This window comes from Ostrea edulis, chromosome 7 (genome assembly GCF_947568905.1).
Source record: "Ostrea edulis chromosome 7, xbOstEdul1.1, whole genome shotgun sequence".
In the NCBI taxonomy this organism is placed as follows: Eukaryota; Metazoa; Mollusca; class Bivalvia; order Ostreida; family Ostreidae; genus Ostrea; species Ostrea edulis.
Genome location: NC_079170.1, coordinates 60,514,433 through 60,534,741, shown reverse-complemented (window position 1 = coordinate 60,534,741; position 20,309 = coordinate 60,514,433). Strand labels below are relative to the sequence as shown.

Here is a 20,309-nt window from a genome sequence, read left to right as displayed (position 1 = left end):
AAGTGTCGGGTACCTGATGCAGCAGAGAATTCCTTATATCATAAAAGTGTAACGAAATCGTATTGCATTTCCCGTAATATACCTCTAGAATAGTAGAAATCATTCTAGCATCTATAAAATGGCCTAATTTCCATTTGAAAGCGATGTAAAATAATGAAATCGATGTACTTAATAATTACCAAGTTTCATCCCGAAATTCCTCGTTCTTTCTCAAGCGCCGAATTGCATCATATCCATCCAGTTATTATTACATGCGCAGATGATAAGCTATGTTTACCACCTCGTCAGTCCCGTTGGGTAAAAATATAATTATTTATAACTGAATAGAGGGACTTGAATAAGTTATAAGAGCTGAATTGTAAAGTTGATAATCATATTATATTAGAGGAAATTAATGGTAAAGACCTGAATGAGCGAATTTAAGGATGGATGTTTTTGTAGGGATAGATATTTTTGTATGGATGTAAATATTTGAATAGTTGGAAATAATTGATGTACAACAGTTGAAATTTTCAGTAAAACAATCACCAAACGCTGTCTAATTTATCACCTGCTGATATATTTAAGATGAATAGAGATATGATGTTTACATGTAACATTCATATACTTCTACATATAATGCATTTGACTTAATGTCATGGTGCGGTACTGTTTCCTTTGATATTAGCCAGACTTTAAATCAGAAGGAAACCTTTAATTTCACAGAAGTTCAACACACTATAATTTCTAGGGGCGGAGTTTAGCTGTACTATAACGTCCACTGAACCGGACTATTAATTCCAAACTATGAACACAGAAAAGGAACAATTTTGTGACATTGAATGATGAAGGCATAAGAAAAGGAGCATATAGAAAAATGAAGCAAAACTGATGTGCCCATTCACACATATCGATAGATATGTAAATGCGTGTAATGATTCTAAACTGCAAAAAGCACGTTTTGTAGTGTATTTTGTAAAGTATGCAAAATACTTTAGGCGAAATGCGCCTAATCCGTCATCCGTGCGATTTCATTATCCATTATAATTCATATTTGAGATAACGTAATAGATAGCATTTTGAAACTCTTAAAAGTCAATGTCATCCATCTTCATGTCGAATGTAGCAATTTTCGTTCCTACTTCTAACTTTTGACAACATCTGACTTATTACGTCATATTACATGCAATTCCACAATGATAATATGAATATTCATGACAAGAAATTTACAGATACTTTCATTTGTATGGAATTTATTCCACGGAGGGGAGTGACAGTCTCTTCACTGTGCAATTCTACTGACACGCCCCTCTGTCCAATGAAATCAAAACGAACGAAAGCAAATACTGTAAATATAATTTACACGCAACGTCTTACTCCATTTACAAACAAAAGAAATCTTAGATACATGAACACTAACATATGTTTGAAGTTTCATATGTTGGAGTACGTCATATTTCGGATTGTTTTACCTTATATAGATTCGTAATCTGCTTTAAATGGTATACCACAGATGTTGGTCTGTATATGGCCCCCATTGCCGAAGAGTACCAAGGACTTCTGTGAAAAGGAACCTACATGTTTAAAGTTATATAAAAATACTAGGAATTACTTCCATTTCCTGATGCCGATCGCTTGGAGAAGGAACGATTACAACCTATGTTAAACCTTTTAGGTGTGATGCGACGGGATCAGATTCCAAACCTGGGAACTTCTGCTTTGTAGAGTGAATGTCCCAAGAATTAGGCCACCGCCAACTTTATTTCAGACAGTGATTTAATTATGCAATATCATTTATATCACCTTAAAAACAATCTTACAATTCATTCGCACAAAAAATTATATACATTTACACATTATATACATCATATCTGATACCACGCAATGGAATTTTAGACATGCAGCTTTGCTCAAGTGTAAAAGTTTGGATGTTTATGTATTTCATATGGGGGTCACTGAATGTTTTATAAGAAGTCCTTACAGACCTTGATGATTTACTGAAACGGACCATTAACACAGAGATAGAGTACGGGCCCAGGATAATTTACCAAGCAATGCATTGTCCATCTGAACGTACTAGTCTGTTGATCTCCGATTAAAATATGCAAAAAACGGAGCTTCTTTTTCAGTTTAATGTAAAATGATATCAATGTTGACCCACTCCCTAGCAAAATACTCGGGGCTCACCCTGATGTTAAAAAATACCTATATTGAAATGTTTGCCCAGGTAAAATTGGACATTGGGAAATCATAGCCGTCCCATCCATCCATGGAGTCCCCCGCTGAATCATCCCATGCCAATGTATGGATAGTGCCTCAATCCTCAGCTGATTACGGACAGTTACGGAAATCTGAAAATAAACAATATTCATATTGCATTGAAGTGTTTGCATTTGATAATTTTCTCTTGGCTCAGATAACGATATGATTTCTATAGCAAATCTACCTCAGTTGGAGGATTTGAAGTTATCAATGTATTCGCGGTATAAACAAAATAGCCGAAAACTGGATCCCACTCCCAATAAATTTCTTCATTTATACTATATGTAGTTTTAAATAGAGCAAGCTACTGAGTTGAGGCTATAAGTTGATGGTACAGTATCGTTTAACGTCAGTATTTTACAAATCATATGGTTGTTATAACGATTTTCTGATTGTCATTCAGTAGAGTATTGTCTGACGTGTTTAAAATCAACGGTACCAATTTTGATGCACCAGATGGATATTTCGACAAATAATGTCTCTTCAGTGGTGCTCAAGCCGAAATATTGGAAATCCGAAATCACAATAAACTTGTAAGAACTAAAAAAAACAGAGTGCCAAAGACTGGAGTCAAATTTGTCTAAGGATCAGAGCTATGCATGAGGGAGATAAACCGTTCTGCATATCTAAGCTAAGGTCAATTCAACTTAATTGATAGATTATAATATCAGCAGCCTCTCAAAAATCGGCCCGCCACGAATTTTTTTATTTTCCGAAACTTGCGATTTCCGGAAAATTTTCCTGTCCAACTCCGGTATTTACACTTCTTGTTTACATTTCCGTTATTGCCACGTGAAGAAAATAGATATGGTTTTCTTATGTTCATATGGGCGTAAATGGAAGAAAGGCATTAATGTTCTTCATATTTTGAAAAAATTTCTTATCTTTCTGTATTTGAAATTAAAGCTTAACCTGAAATTCGTCTGTGAAATAAGCATATAGATCGATATCCATCTGGCATTAAATGATGCACTTCTGTTGACAAACCCTCGTTTGTCATTAATATTTTTCTCAGAAAATAAAAATTAAACAAAAGGTATATGGGCCCCATCGCTCACCTGAGTCATCTTGGCTCATATTTAAAGATTTTTCTTAAATATTCGCATGCAAAACTTTGATCCCTATCATGGCCCCAACCTACTCCCGGAGGCCATGATTGTTTTCAAAATTGAATCTGGACTATGTCAGGAAGCTTTCATGTGAATGTAAATTTTTCTGGCCCAGTGATTTTTAATGATTTTCCCGATATATTTGTATGTAAAAATTTGATCCCCTATTGTCGCCTCATCTTACCCCCCGGTGGCCATCATTTTATTAAACGTGAATCTGCACTATGGCAGGAAGCTGTCATGTAACTTTCCTGGCCCAGTAGTTTTTGAGGAGAAGATTTTTACAGATTTTCCCTATATATTTATATGTAAAACTTAGATCCCCTTGTGGCCCCATCCTGCCACCGGGGGCATGGTTTTAACAAACTTAAAGCTCCACTATGTCTGGAAGCCTTCATGTAAATATCAGCTTTTCTAGCCCAGTGGTTCTTGAAAAGAAGATTTTTAAAGATTTTTCCTATATATTTGTATGTAAAACTTTGAAATGAATTTCTAAATTTTATCATAACAATTAAATATGCATCCGTATTTTCAAGCTAGTGACGAAGTACTTAGATACTGGGCTATAGAGACTTTCAGGGACTAATAGTCAACCAGCAGAGGCCACGACCCAGGGATGGTAATGTAAAAGTTATACGGTACAGTGTACCCATTTTGATGCACCAGATGCGCATTTCGACAAATAATGTCTCTTGAGTGATGCTCAAGCCGAAATATTGGAAATTTCATCAACCAACTGTAGTATGGTCGACTTTCAAATTTGAGTTTCGCATTCAAATCCCTTATGCAGAGATATTTGGTGGGTTTTTCTTTTTTTTTTTTTTTTCGTAATTCAAAATCCATCCTTTTCATGCAAACCATGAACACGTGAATTTCGAACGGTGTTGTCTGGAAAATTATTTTTAGTAACACTGCAGGTAAAGCAGCGTGCATTGTAGCTGCAGAACGTTAAGCTCTCTGTGGAAAAATTGAGACACTTATTCCACATAGATCTAGAGACCATTTGCGCTCCGTGAGTTGTTCGTAGAAACGCAGGAGTCAGGTTGCTCGTGTAGCTACAATAGTAAGTATAGCCAGTTACTTCCCTTTAGTCAGATGGATGTAGAACACGTAGCGGGTTGACGTGAAATCCATTTGTTAATTAATTTTCTCCAGTCAAATACATCCTTGTCCTTTCATCTTTGTTCTCATAAAAAGGGACATCACATAACATTTTCCGTGAATTGAAGCATACATGCACTTTTATTTTTTTGCAATATCTATACAACAGAAAATATCCGAACACAACATTTAGCTAACACGTCTTCACGTAGATATTTCAATGGCTGAATAAGATCGACCCTCTGACCTGATCCCATTATTTGAATGTCGTTAAATCCGTGTGTGGACTTGAACTGTGTGAGGGTATCACATGATGTGATTTATTACCAGTAAACAAAATAATAAATGATTTGGACATGTGTATTGTGGTGTTATATATGAATAATTCAGGGTATGACTTGTGTTTTGTGTAAGAGATATTCTCCCTTTTTTCTACTTTTTCTTGTTTACAAATCTTGCAAATATTTCCTATGAAGCCGTTTTGAGTCATATATTTTTATTTTCTTATTATAAATTATTGTTACATCATCAAGTCATATTAAATGTCTATATGTTTTTAATTGTAATTGAGCGTAATGGTTTTGTTTCAGCCTTTTACTAATTGTGTACTCAATAAAGAATACTGAACTTAACTACTCTTTGTTGTTTACCAAGACTTGCAAAGATTTATTATCAAGTCCTTTGGTGTCATGTATTTTTGTTATCTTGTGTTGATTTCCTTCTGTAAATCATAGATAATTTTGGTGTAGTATTGTCAACCACGGGTTATTAAGCAAAGTAATATTTAATTATGATTCAGTCAGTCATATTCATAATATTTCAAAATTCATAGTTACATCATAAAGTCACATGTAATGTCTTCATTTTCTGAATTGTAATTGAGTGTAACATTTTTGTTACAGCCGTTTACTAACTGTGTACACAATAAGAATGCTGAACTTCACTATAATACGGCTAGTAACCAATACATGAATCATAATAAAGTATATCATCAATAAAAAATAGCACCTTCTTTAGTGTAAGGTATTGTGCGATAGTTCAATCATTGAACGTCGCTTTGAAGTGAATAAATATTATCTAACTTCATATCTCATTTACACGTTTGCGATAAAAACTTTCTACATTTATTTCTTGTCCCATTAAAAATAATAATAAGAATTACCATTTTGCGATGTCTTTTATTATTTGTCATGAATTTCAATTGAAGAGGTTTTAAGTAACATTTTACCAACTGGTCTATCAAATTCAAAGAATTGACCGTAATATGTAAAAGTATATATGAAAACCATTTTAAAAGAATATTAATGAACTTTTCAGAATATCTAATTGAAGCTAATAACACTACTCACCCTGACCCACAAACAATTACAGAAAATCCAATAGCCCCCTGTCGTTCCCTATCTTTGCTGTAGTTACGACGTTGTGACATATTCTTCTACTTTAAGTATCAAAGATCCTGACGAATAGCTGGATCTAAAGTAACTCTAACATTTAGTTCTAAAATTACATGCACAGTGCACTTCGTTTGGAAAAATTGCGACGAAGTTTCATATCATTCGTTAACATCAACAAATCGCTAAATTATGTAGAAACTAAATACATGTAAAACAACTTTCACAGACTTTATCTTTAAATGATACCGTGGGTATCCGAGTTAGGATAGGTCCTAAGTACCCCTTACTTGTCGCAAGAGGCGAATAAATGGGGGTTCTTCCAATGAGACCGCAAAAATCGAAGTCCTCTGTCACAGCAGGTGCGGCAGGATAAAGATCCCTTTCTGCTCAAAGGTTGTAATCGCTGAGTATAGGCTTAAATTTTGCGGCCCTTCATCGGCAATGGTGAAGTCCCCATATGAGTGAAAAATTATCAAGTGAGGTGCTCAGCAATATACAACCAATAAACTTACATCACTATGAAAGGTAAAGATAACGAACAGTGATCAATCTCATAACTCCTATAGGCAATACAAAATAGATAGTCGGACAAACACGGACCCCTGGACACACCAGAGGTGACTATATCAGGAGTTTACTCACCACTTGGTCCTCATACACGACTATATCAGGTCCAGGAATCTGTCCATTGATAGCGTACACTAACTTGTAATCTCCGTCTCCTGGGCTCACAGTGTCCCTGAACTCTGTAAACAGAAGTGAACCATGAGTCTTTGTTAGGTATTCAAGGTTGATCGCTACACCAAAATATTGTTCGTTAAAGTACATATATGTAGTTCTTATGGCGTATGAGTTCACGATTGCAAGAATGATATACATGTAAGCGCCCAATACGCCACTTCCGAGATATAAGATTTTCTTTCATGGAGGTATGTTCAGTCTTCTATTGAACTGTTGAACGCTTGTATGGGTAGAAGATGTATGCATATAATATAGACTAGCTATGTTAATAAGGATAAAAGTTACATTTGTGTGACATCGTAATTTTTGTTTATATCAGCTGTTGGTATGCTTTAAAGTGACTATATGAAGAGTAATATTTGTTTTGGTTATTAAATCATATTTGTAATTATTGTTTTATTTCCTCTTCTGCTCGAGTGATACCCTAATCAAAGAAAGATGGTGATTATTAATTTTTGTTGGAGCTATTTTATTATCAAATACTCATAAACTTACTAAAAGTGTGTGTCCAAGCAGTTTGAGTGGTTGCTTGATGTCGGATAATCATCCTTTCGGCAATATATGAAGACAGTGGTAGGCATCTATACCCACCTCATGTGGAATGAAAGTATGTTTTGCGTCTCAATCTACGTAAGAGATCCACAAAGGGAAACAACTATTGGGCAACTCGGAAATTTAATATTATTATATAAGATTTTGTTTTGAACTTGAACTGAGTTCAGTCTTGACGCTCGATTAGAACAGACTTCTATATTGCCACATACGAGGACTGTTCAATATATAATGTGCATTGTACCACAGTGCAATACTCTTGAGTAACGCTATTCAATACCTTTCCAAAGGTATAAACACGATCCTTCAACTCCATATAGTTTTAAACTTAAAGCCATTTCAATAGAGCCAGTCGTTGACCATCGTTGTAAAAATGATTGGGAAACGAGTGGAGAACATTGAGGAAATTAGAGCTTATATAAAAGTTCGCACAAAACTCGGTCATTCGGTAATACAGATTTTTACTGAATTGGGGGAAGTTTATGGGTCTGATAAGGTATCTTATGAGACAGTTCGTAGGTGGAGAAAGAAATGCCTGACTGGCAAAATCTGGCAGACCTATGACTGTAAATGTCTCAAAAAATCAGGAAAATAATTGAAAGTGAAAACAGATACACGATTCGTGATATTGCCAAAGCTATTGGCATATCGCTATCGCGGGTGCATTTCATTTTGAAACGTATTGTGAAAGTACAAAAGATTTCCTCCAGATGGATATCGCATATATTGACAGATGACCAAAAACGGGTACGAGTACAAACCGCTAAGCACTTGCTCAAAATGTTTCCCAAATTCAATCAGACAATTTGCAAACATTGTTACTGGTGACGAAACATGGGTTCACTATATCGAACCAGTAAGAAGAAGTGGAAACAAAATATGGCTAACTAAACACGGTAGAAGACCTGTAGTTGCCAAAAGAGCCATAAGCACGAAGAAGGTTCTTCATTGCATATTCTCCTCATGTGTTGGTATAGCCGTACAAATTCCGGTGCCTAAGGGCAAAAGTGTTACAGGTCGGTGTTAACGAGATGTAACACTCAAAAGGCTCAAAAAATATTATCATAAACGATACCCTACAACACAGGATGACATGTACACCTTGAACAAAATACCAAGGTACCCAAGTCGGTAAACACATTCGAAACTGTGCCAAAAATTTCAGTCCGAAACTATTTTCCCTTTTACAAATTCCTGAGAGATACTACGGAAACGGAGCGTGAAACTAAAGAAAAGTTGTTTATTCGAGGATACAAACCTGCATTAAACGCTCCATAAAATGCAAAACTTTTTAAAATTGAGAAACATTCTCACACATTATAAATCTGTTTTATTTAATTGGTAACACATAGGTCAGAAATCAACTGCTATGTAAACAAACTTGTCATTATTATTGTACATGTTGTATATTTTATATCTTGCACAGACCAAAGCCTGGCTGTGTTTTTATTTATTATTTTTTCTTTCATATAATATTTCATTTAAGAGGTACATGTAAACAACACTTTTGAGCGATTCACAGAGAATTTGCCTCAAATTCAAATCCGTTCATATTGACCATGAAAGTGTTGTTCACTTCTTATATTTATATTCATTTACTAAAGCACTATTTGCTTACATTGCTTGTGTAAGACAGGAAATATTTTGTTGCATAAAACGAACTACTAGCTTCTGTCACAGTCGTATTCTGACGTACATCAAAACATAGAGAAAACGTCACATTTCGTCTTACCCTGTCTTTTATCAACAGTGCACGGTGCACTGTATTTTGGAGCTAGAGATAACAAGATTCGAATGATAATCCACGTAAGTTCACAATCTTAATCCGAGGTGTGACTTTGCGAGATCTTTGTAACATAAGTATTTTTTCTAATCATTACGCTATCTCAGTCACGTGCTTTAAACTGGTTCAGAATCCGTTCGTATACAATATGAAGGGATTGTGTCGCGTGCTGAAATTGCATGGTTGGTTCATAGAGGAGAATGCGATTTGTAATATAAATATAACGTTGTATCATGAAGTCATGATGATCTTTGTTAAAGCGTCAATACAATCCGTCACTTTTGACGCCATAGCTAAATCTATAATGTGTAACTAACCAATAATGTCATATTGAAAATGAAACCGGTTGAGTTATATTCGGCGTTCTAATTTTACTCTATTATACTATTACTTGTGTGGATAATTAAGGAATGACTTTAATTCTGGAGCAAGTTATACGAGTATAACCTGTTTTGGGTCGTCAATTGTACGTTTTTTTATAATCCGCTTACAAAGATACTAACATTCGTTTATCAAAATGTACATAAACTCGGAAAAATACAAATCAACTGAGCCGCGCAATGAATCAGCAACAACTTCGAAGCGTTTAGCTGTGAAGGTCGCAATCTTTAATCTCAGTTCTACAGAGCCTACCCCATTTATCAAAATATTGTAGACTATCGAAGGTGAAGTTTGTCATGATAGAAAATATGTGTAGACTATGCATGTAAAGCGTATTTCGTTCCCTTTAGAGATAGAGATCGACTTTGAAGTCGCTCATCTCCGACAGATTGAGAAAATACGGGAAATTACATTGTTTAGGCCTACCCAAAATAAATCTTCAAATATCAGAAAATGCAATAATTTGCGGCTTTTATCTCTGTGAAAACTTCTACTACATGAAAACTTACCCTTGGATGCAACGTTGTCGCTAAAAGTAAATCCGACACAAGAAAATATGTAAGCAAGTGACAAAACGCGATCCGCATGTCAATGTGTCTGACGTCATGTGATAAAATGTGACGTGTGGATGTTTGTTTGCTTTGTTGAAAGTGATTCAAAACATATATGGCTTTTAGTGAACACTTCCCAGAAGGAAGGAATAAATAAAGAAGCTTGAAATGTCTTAGGAAATATTTTACATCTGCACTTGTGTGTACCGGTACATGTACATTGCATAATCGCTGTACAAGTATGTATTTCTGTCTGCATAAAAAAGGATAGTTAGAATACAAAAAATTAAACAGCAATGGATGATACAAAAAATAATTGATAGATGATTCAAGACTTTTCTAGCTTCTTTAACAATGATTATTCATAATTCATCGTATCAAAATGTCGAAATGTGGCATTCATTGTTGACTTATCAAACCATATATGCATGATGCACATATAGTTGAACTATATACATTAATACTATTTAAAAGTTTATTTTGTAATCAATTTTAAAACTACCTTAATATTTTCATGAATTTTCTTTCTTAATCAATAATGCAACTTGTTTATGAGTATCATTTTGTTTCTATCCTGTTGCTTTAGAAAGGATTTTGTTTTATTGACTTGTTCAAAAATATGTACATTGAATTATGGGTACAAACGTTTGCAAAATACCTCCATTTTTTAACTCAATGATAAAATAAACCGGAATCGGAAACCTGCTTGTTCTACTGTTCAAAATATATTCAGTCTAAACAAAGCATACCACAAGGAGTGAAATAATCTTTTTCTTGAATGCACAGACCTGTATCATTGCTTTTCATAGTGGAAATGGGGAGGTAAATTCTGTAAAAATATTTCTACTCTGCTCCCGTTTACTAATGACATGGAAGAATTGTACAGGTTGAAATATTTGTAGATGTTCCATGCCACTATTCGCATTTTTGTCACAACTGCAGGCAAGCAGCAACTGTCATGATAGAAATAGAGAATTATACATATATATTTCTGATTGATGTTACATATAGGAAAATGTATATATATATAACCATTGGTGAACCCACCCCAACGAATATTAAAAAATAACAACCAAGCATGCATATGCAGCCAGATTCATTCTGCTCATTTGTCAGCTGACATGTTTTTATATTCTTATTAAACAGAATTTGTTTGATAGGTTCAACAAAAAAGAAAAAAAATCTCTTGTTGTGGCCTTCAACTCGACATTTAGATATATGATGTTTTATCTATTAACAATAATCATTTTCATTCATATGTCGATTCGATATATCCATGTGAACTCGGGATAAAAGACACTACAGAGTCCTCCATATGTGCTTTGTATTTAGATATTGTATTGAAAATGAATATTAACGGCAAATTAACAACTCAAATTTATGACAGATGTCATGATTTCAGTTTATCTATCCTCAACCTCTCATATCTATTATCAACATTCAATTATCAACTGTATTTTATGTTTATATCTCTTTACTGATCGAGCTTGTTCTGCGTATGATTAGTTTTCCAATCGAGGCAGGTTAAATCAAAAGTCTTGTATATCCAGGGGTCCGTGTTTCCCTACTTGCATTCTTTATGGATGATACGAGATTGATCATTGTTCGTTATCTTCAATTTTTCATGGAAAAGGTTGATAAAATAAAGGAAGATTTTAAAACACCTATGGGAGTCGACCCCCTTTCGCTTGGTCAATAAAGCAACTATACTATACAAAATTTAAAAGTTTATACATAGGCACCACAAACGATGGCTACTGAAGAATTGTAATAGTTCCCTTTTTGCCATCAGGAATACCGAAATATTAATTGATTTTCAAAGTTTTCATCATGGTAATCCTTAATGATAAACAAAGTAGACGGGTCTTAACACCAAGGACAACATTCAGTTTAGGAATATGAATAAACCTCGAGGTTTCTCCGTTTGCAAATTACGTGACATTATTCGCTCGGTCATTGTAAATTGTGACCATGATATTTATATCACAGTGAAGTTATACTTTAACTTAATGTATACATTTATGCTGTATACATGATGTTTCTTTGGAATGGATGTTATTCGTTGTGACACTGCTAACACCCAACACGTTTGACAATTCAAATTACCAAAAGCACATTCGGTCATAGATTGGTTAATTGTGTCTTGTTCAACGTCTCACTCGAGAATTTTTCACTCATATGGAGACGTCACCAACACCGTTGAAGGGCTTTAAATTTAGGCCTTTGTTCGGCGCTTACGGCCATTGAGCACCTGCTCTGAAAAGGGGCATCCGTTTTTAAGGTCGACTCCGAGGATCCGTGACATTCACACCTGATGCCGAGCGTTTGGCGATGGAACTGTCACTACCTGTTTTAACGACTTAGATCTGTCGCAGCCGGGATTCGAACCCCGGTCTTCTGCATGCGGGGCGAACGCTCTAATGCCTAGGTCACCGCGGCGGTTCCAGTCATAGATAAACCGCCGCTGAAAAAATGAAATTAGAAATCAGTACAAATCTTTTTACTATTCATCTAGTTATTTTCAAATAAATACGGAAAATATATGTAGAATTCTTAACCGTCAACATACGTTTCGTGTATTATGATGTACTAAATATATATTACAAGTGGTCACAAAAAATAAAGACATCCCTCTCCATTTCTCGGGCTTGGGTCCAAGGTTTTAGTGCATATTCGGGTTCTTTGTATCTAGAGCGAATTTGCCTTGAAACAAAATATAATAAATATCTGGGCTGGTATATATATTTTTTAAAAATACCTTGATTATTTATATTTTAAAAATAGTATGTGTAGCGAAAATACATATACAGTATACGTTTGACTCACTTTTGCCTTACGTCAACATACAATTAGGTACACATCATATTCGGACAAAAGTTTACTCTGTTCCATTGAGAGTTACCTACGTTATTTTAAGAAGCCACAGCTAGTCTATACTTGGATTTTTCAACACCAGGATATAGACTGAGCTATATGATTATGGATGTTGCCAATCACAGGCTCTTTAGGCCACAACGGGTCATGGATGATATTCCTTCCAAATCATGCCGCAAATTCCGTAAGTTCAAATTTACAAACAAATGACCAGATGCCGTCAACATAAGAAACTTTCTTCGTCATAAAAGAGTTCAGTCGTGTATTCCAACTCATTTCAAGTTCAAGTCTACACCCATTATTTCCTACAAATATAATTTTACTATTGCATCCAAACTTTTTAATTATAAACAAACTTTGCAGTGCCTAGATATAGACCATCTTATACTTAATCCACCTACGTGTTCTTGGTCTTCATCTTCTTTCAACTATAGTCCAGCTGAACATGTCATTACTGGTGATGTAGATATATAGTCCAGCTGGACATGTCATTACTGGTGATGTAGATATATAGTCCAGCTGGACATGTCATTACTGGTGATGTAGATATATAGTCCAGCTGGACATGTCATTACTGGTGATGTAGATATATAGTCCAGCTGGACATGTCATTACTGGTGATGTAGATATATAGTCCAGCTGGACATGCCATTACTGGCGATGTTGATTTAGATGAAAATGAGGACCTCAACACACTTTTTCTAAAAGGTCCTAAATACAGAGAACCTCGATCTTTCAATTGGCGACAAAACTTCATCTCTATTATGAATTATGTCAAGGATTATGCCAGATGATGGGTTAAATATTAAAAAAAAACTTGATACAAAGTTGATAGCAAAATTGAAAAGATACAGGAAAGAGATTTATTTATGATGATTACAAAAGCATGTATGAAAATTTATTAAATCAATCAAAATTGCCATCATTGAAAACTAGGAGAATGCGAACATTAGCTCTGGAAACTTTTCATTCACAATATCAGTCCAGTTTTTCTACAAGATTTAGTTGTTATAAAAACCCTTTCATATAATTTTAGATACACAAATACAGCTGAAATACCCAAATCAAGAACAACCAGGTATGGGATTAAAGCTTTCAGATATGAGGCAACAGAGCTCTGGAATTTTCTACCAAATAATGTCACACACTTTTCATCATACAGCCAGTTCTCAAATTATATCCTAAATTGTTGTGGGGAAGTAAATTGTAAATGTAGCTCATGTAGACTCCAGTTTCTTCTGCCTAAGTCTTGAATTTTCAAACTAATCTATTATTGTTACCAGTCAAAGTTTACTTGTCCAACTATGTTAGTGCTGTGAATCTTACCCTTCATTCTTCTATACTAGTATATGTCTGTGTTTTATAGTGTCCCTGTATATCTATGCATGTTTTATGTTTCCCAAATGTATCAGTAATTTGCTTTTTACCCACTTTCTGCCCCTGAATATGTCTGTTCTGTTTTCTTTTTTTTTCTTTTGTTGATATAGTATGTGTCTTCATTCTTCTATACTACATGTAGTATATGTCTGTGTTTTATATTATCCCTGTATATATATGCATGTTTTTGTTTCCCATCTATATTATTTCTTTGTATCTTACCCCTTCTTATCCCTGATTCTTCTATATGTATCTGTATTTTATATAGTCCCTGTATATATATATGCATGTTGTATGTATCCCATCTGTATTAGTGCTTTGCTTTTTACCCACTTTTTACCCCTGCATATGTCTGTTCTGGGGGGTCTCTTGATATAGTATGTGTATTTTGTTACTTTTTATTTAAAATATGTTTGCTTTTATGACCGTGCATGTATAAATACTATTTGTGCTAAGTGGTTTATGCTATAGAGTGGGTTAAAGAGCTTTTCAGCTCATGTTACTTGTTTATTGTAATTCATTTTAAACAAAAATTACTTATTTACATTGTCAGAATGGATTAAAGGCATAAGAGAGATATCAAAATCCAGCATTAGACGTATTAAAACTAAAGTATGTACCATCTATCCTTCTGTGTTTAGTAAACCAGAAGTAATAAAAGAATTAGATAGGTTACATGAGGAATATGTTTTGGTGCCAGCTGACATAGCTTGTAACAACATTGTCTTTGTTTGTAAGCCTCATTATTACAACTGTATTTTAAATGAACTTAGCATTAATTCCACATTTGTTAATCGTACTTATACTCCAACTACCCTTTCAAAACACGAAATTCTACAAAATCATGATTCAGTTCTACCAAGCACCTATCTTTGCTCGTCACAAAAACATTAACAACTGTGAAGGAGAAACCTCAAACGTACTGTGCGACTACATATACCAGAAGCGGTGTAAATCTTCTGTGGATTCTAAAACATTCTAAACAACTTTTAGTAAACCTGAGAGCGTGATACTTTTCTCAAATCAACAACATCAAAACGAATCGTTTTTTCAACACTTTACATTACCATTCCTCACGATCAATTAAAGACTATACAATTTGAAATCATAGACAGCTGCTTTTTCAACAAAAATGGAAATCGGAAATATCCGCATCTACTGATCAGTCATCCAAAAAACTGCTTAGTTAAACACCATTCTGATTCCATGCACAAGTACTTTGAAGTTGAAATAAAATATATATTGGAGTTCCTCATTGACAAAATCTTCGTAGTCTTTGGTGATCAGGCTCCGGGATCTTGAAACTGTCTTAAACTTTAAGATTGTCTTAAATCAATAAAGTTGCACTTAAATCTTAAGACTGATCTTAAAGTGGATCACAAAAAAATCACTTAGGCTTAAGATTGGTATTTTGTCTTAAATTTTAAGACTGCCTTGGAGCTGTCTTAACTTTCTAAGACTATCGCTAAGTTCGTTCAAAATGGCCGCACTGGTTGCATTTTTGAGGCGAGTAAGAGAAAATTAACGTGATGTCCGTCGTTGAAAATGTCTGTCCCTACCATGAAGCGGACAAATCATTTATTTAAGAAACAATAGACTGTCGGTAGATCGAAAACAGGATCTAGACGTTGAAAATCATATAATGAAAAAAAAAAATTGTTTTTCTTTAAGCAGAGTATTGACATAAAAAGTTTGTTTACAGGAAAAGAAGTCAAATCCATGTAATCGAAAAGTAACACCGCTAGCCCAGAAAAATTGAGAGCGGGTGTTTTCAAATATATATGCATAAATATGACTTCTTATGTGATCAAAATATCGCAGGATTGATCGCCCGATTGTCCGTTTCACTGCCTGATACTAGTTCGTAAAGTAGATGTAAATGTGAAAGTAGCACGTACACATACGACCGTTTCACTAAAAAGTTACTACAAAAGAACATGTATTTACCTGACTGAGTTTGTTGACAATGTGGAAGAAGAAAACAATCATTACTTGCAGTCTGCATTTGCACACGAATAATGTGCAGTCCGAGCCCGAATTTGAAATTAATTAGAGTTATCCTTCTTTGCTACATGTACACACACAATCGACAAAATAAATAAAGGCATTGAATTTAATAAAATTATCGCTTCAATCACTCTTACATTTCCACTTTCATTCATTACTACTTTTAGAAAGAGGGAGGTGACGGGGTCAATACATCAAAATTTGTATGCACATGTATGTAATAACGAAAATAAGTTTCTTTTTAATAAGGGGGTGGGGGTGGTACATGTATGTGCCTGCGTCAGCATTAGTGATCATAAACTAGACTTTTTAGACACTGACTATGTTATTTAAGTCATTTATTTTTTATATCTTTTTGTTACCTCTACGCAAAAGAGTTCCTTGTTGCTATAGCAATTTAAGATTCTAGACTTAGACTTAAGTTAAGACAATCTTAGTTAAGATTTGCTTAAGTTCGTTTTGTGATCCATTTAAGTCAGCAATCTTAGCTAAGTTCAAATCTTAATTTAAAGTCAAAATTTTGACTTAACTTTAAGACAGTTTCATGATCCCGGAGCCAGGTCTTCCAACAGTCTGTTGGAATCCCATGGGCACGAATTTTGATCCTTTGTTAGCACACCTGTTTATATTCCTATGAAGAAGAATTTATTCAAAAACGTTTACGTGAGAAGAGAAAAGTTCTTGCTGTGTTAATATCTCCAACTGATTCGATACTCAAAAGTTTATAGTCTGTTTTTAAATCGAAGCAGGCTACTGACAAACAAGGTGATGGTGCAGGAGTTTCAACAGTATCGTTTAAAGTCAGCGTTTTACAAATTCTATGGTTGTTATGACGATCTACTTTGTCAACACAACCTATAATATCGATTGTAAGGCTGTTCTTCGCATACTGATTTTGACTACAGTGTAAGGATAGCTCCGTTTACATGATCAAGATGTAGGCCACACGACAGGTGTGACCAGTCGACAAGGAATACTTACTCCTCCAAGGCATCTGATTCCACTTCTGTTATATCCAGGAGTCCGTGTTTGCCCAACTCTCTATTTTGTATTGCTTATAGGAGTAATGAGATTTATCACTGTTCGTTATCTTCACTTTTCATGGATAAGACCATATACTATGGATTATAATGATTCTAATGGGTAAAATCTTTATGTACAGGTAAGATCATCATGTGCATAAAAGATAATTGTCGACAGGTAATAGGGATATGTACTTGCAAGATTACAATGTTAATAAAAGATAATTGTCATCAGGCAATACATTTATTGTTAGGGATGAGTAATACCATTGTGTACAGGGACCCCTCCCCAGAGGTAATATGATTATGTATAGGTAAGATAACTTAGAAAGAATAAGATCAATATGTATATGTCAACTGACGTGATTGTGTACGGGCACAGGTAACATCATTCTGTACATGGCAGCTGACATGATTGTGTACGGGCACAGGTAACATCATTCTGTACATGAATCATCATTATGTATAGTCATATAAAGGTAAGATCATTATCTACATCCGTGTAATGGTAATATCACTATATCGATCAAAGTAGCGTACAATATGCATACCATCTATTAACGTACATCGAATTGTTATACATTTAGACACCAACCATACGCCTCAATTTCATAACAGAATATATTTACATGCAATTTATGTCTAGATTCTTTACATAGCTAAGTAACAAATTTATATGCAAAAATCAACACTTTCTCCAAGGCATTGTTTAAAAATAAACATAAATTAGATATAGCTGAACTTTATTCCCAATGAACGAGAGATGTGTGTATGTGAATTAATTGTAGATAATCATTTACAAAATAATGATAATAATTAATTATCATGTTGAACATAAATCAAATCTATCTACGGTTTATTCCCCAGGTACGAAGGATTTGCTGTGCATGTAAAATATTTAAACAATCGTTTACATTCTCTCTATGCAAGGTGAAGATAATAAACAGTGATCAATCTCATAACTCCTACAAGCAATACAAAATAGATAGTTGGGCAAACACGGACCCCTGGACACACCAGAGGTGGGATCAGGTGCCTAGGAGGAGTAAGCATCCCCTGTTGACCGGTCACACCCGCCGTGAGCCCCATATCTATGTTTCCTTTATCATTCTTATTAACTGAAACTGAAGTTAAATATCTGAAACTTTTGACTTTTTAAATATACTAATCAATGTGTGTGAAGATAGTTCACCTAATCTGACTGTTGGCTAACCACAATCTAGTTCATCACTATCATTAAAAATGTAAAATTGTAAATGTTAAATATGTCTTTCGGGAAGCAAAGTCATAGGCGTAGCTTGGGTTCAAATATTACCGAGGCAGGGGGTCTGGTATCGACATTTTAACAACGTAAAAGGTGGGGTTTTTTTACCGAGGCAGCTGCCTCGGTTGCCTCAATGGAAGCTACGCCACTGAAAGTAAATCAGATGATATAATCCAAGCATTTTCACAACAGCATATTGAACGCTTTAATGAGAATAAAATACAAGAGGCAATAAGAAGAAAAAGGATCTGAATATGAACGGATATTTTTTCTTTTAAAATGCATATTTGAATCACCTTTAATATCAATTTCGATCGTTCGTGGCGACATAAATCTTCACTGACTTATAATGTATAGACATGTAACACGGTGTTAAAATGGAAATACGATTTATGAATGCACTGTTGTATATATACCATGCCACAACTCATATAAAGTTGAATTTCTTCAGGATAAAATGACTGTATTGAAATTTTGAAAAAAAATAATTTTTAAAGTTACACAATCCGTCTTGTTCCCGAGGCCAGGACCACAGTTTTACTCGTATTCTGACTTTCAAAATTCATTACGTTGAAATCAAAATATTATTGTCAAAGATGTATACTTGAAAAAGTGCGGTGGTTCTTTCGATATATTTATACTATATTTGTGATGTGAAATAGTTAAATCCAGTTTGAAATTGTAAGTAATGTTATCAACATTTTCAAGTGGTGACTTACCTTCTTTGGAAATAGGAGTGAATTCATCTTCACAAGTCACTACACTCGGTGCACGGCGCTGAAGAATGCTGTCTTTCACAACCACTGGTTTATATTCAGGGTTTCTGATATCGGAATAGTTATATTGCATCATGGTGAATTTATAGTTGACGTTAAATTCAAAATGACACACATCATTTACACAGTTACCAGATGGTTTCACCACCCGACATAGACTTATACCTGTAGAGAGAAAACAAACAAGAACTCCCAGAAACCGAGTCATTGTGCAGTCTATGAAACTGCTAATCACCATCTTCGATGTGGAACTAATGATCACTACAGTTTGAGTGACGGACCCAGACTGTCGTTTCATTGCATTAATTAAATTTGGAGCATTGTGATTTAGTGTATATTTGAAAGTATTCTGTCACTCAAGGTCATTTGCTAATCAGTTTCATTATTATTCGACAAACGTATCAAACCCATCACCACACATCTCAACAAAAACTGCGAGTTAGACGTATAAATTTCAGTATTGTGCATTTTGATGCGTTATATGAAACTCGATGAAAAATGCTTCCGCCATAAATCATCCTAACTGCAATTTCATTTCCTAACACAGTTTGAATATTGATATTATGCAATCTAAAGTTTCAATACTAGTTGATAATCAGAATACTTATACTGGAAAGAACGATACGGTAGGTATAGGGGTTTTGAAAAGATTCACCAGTCTCTCTCTCTCTCTCTCTCTCTCTCTCTCTCTCTCTCTCTCTCCAATAAAGTCCTTATGATCTGAATTTAAGATGCAATTATGTAAATACGGGAAGTTTAGAAATAGATTTTGAAACAATTTGTTAAGGGTTTTGATTAGCATAATAAATATTCCTCTTACATCACTATGGAAAGGTAATATATTGACATTTTTTTACTTTCTAAACTTTTATAATCTAATTGAGCATAAAGAAGACTAAAAATATCTGCTAGCAAGAAATCTGAAAGCAACCAATTTGATTTCTTAAATTACTTTTGTTACACAAGTAATTTCAATTGAATTTTAAAATACTAAATGCTAATGACCTAAATAGGTAATGCAATCGCTTCCTTTTGCAGCAGCGAATGAATCTGACATAAGTAATGTATCGTCAACACATCAATGCGTCATCTCCTTTGAAAATGTTTTTCGTGATAAACGTCCGTACGTACCATAA

General features: G+C 34.5%; 1 protein-coding gene across 1 annotated transcript in view; it reads right to left on the bottom strand.

The window, feature by feature from the left end:
• The window catches only part of LOC130048300 (uncharacterized), a 56,490-nt gene extending 37,015 nt beyond the window's left edge, over positions 1-19,475 (bottom strand). Inside the window, exons 1-3 of the mRNA XM_056144890.1 lie at positions 19,117-19,475; positions 6,488-6,591; positions 2,185-2,330 (exon numbers count right to left, since the gene is read on the bottom strand). Coding sequence (XP_056000865.1) covers positions 2,185-2,330; positions 6,488-6,591; positions 19,117-19,471 — 605 coding nt within the window. The 5' untranslated portion in view covers positions 19,472-19,475. The remainder of the gene's footprint in view (positions 1-2,184; positions 2,331-6,487; positions 6,592-19,116) is intronic.
• Positions 19,476-20,309: the final 834 nt, after the last annotated feature.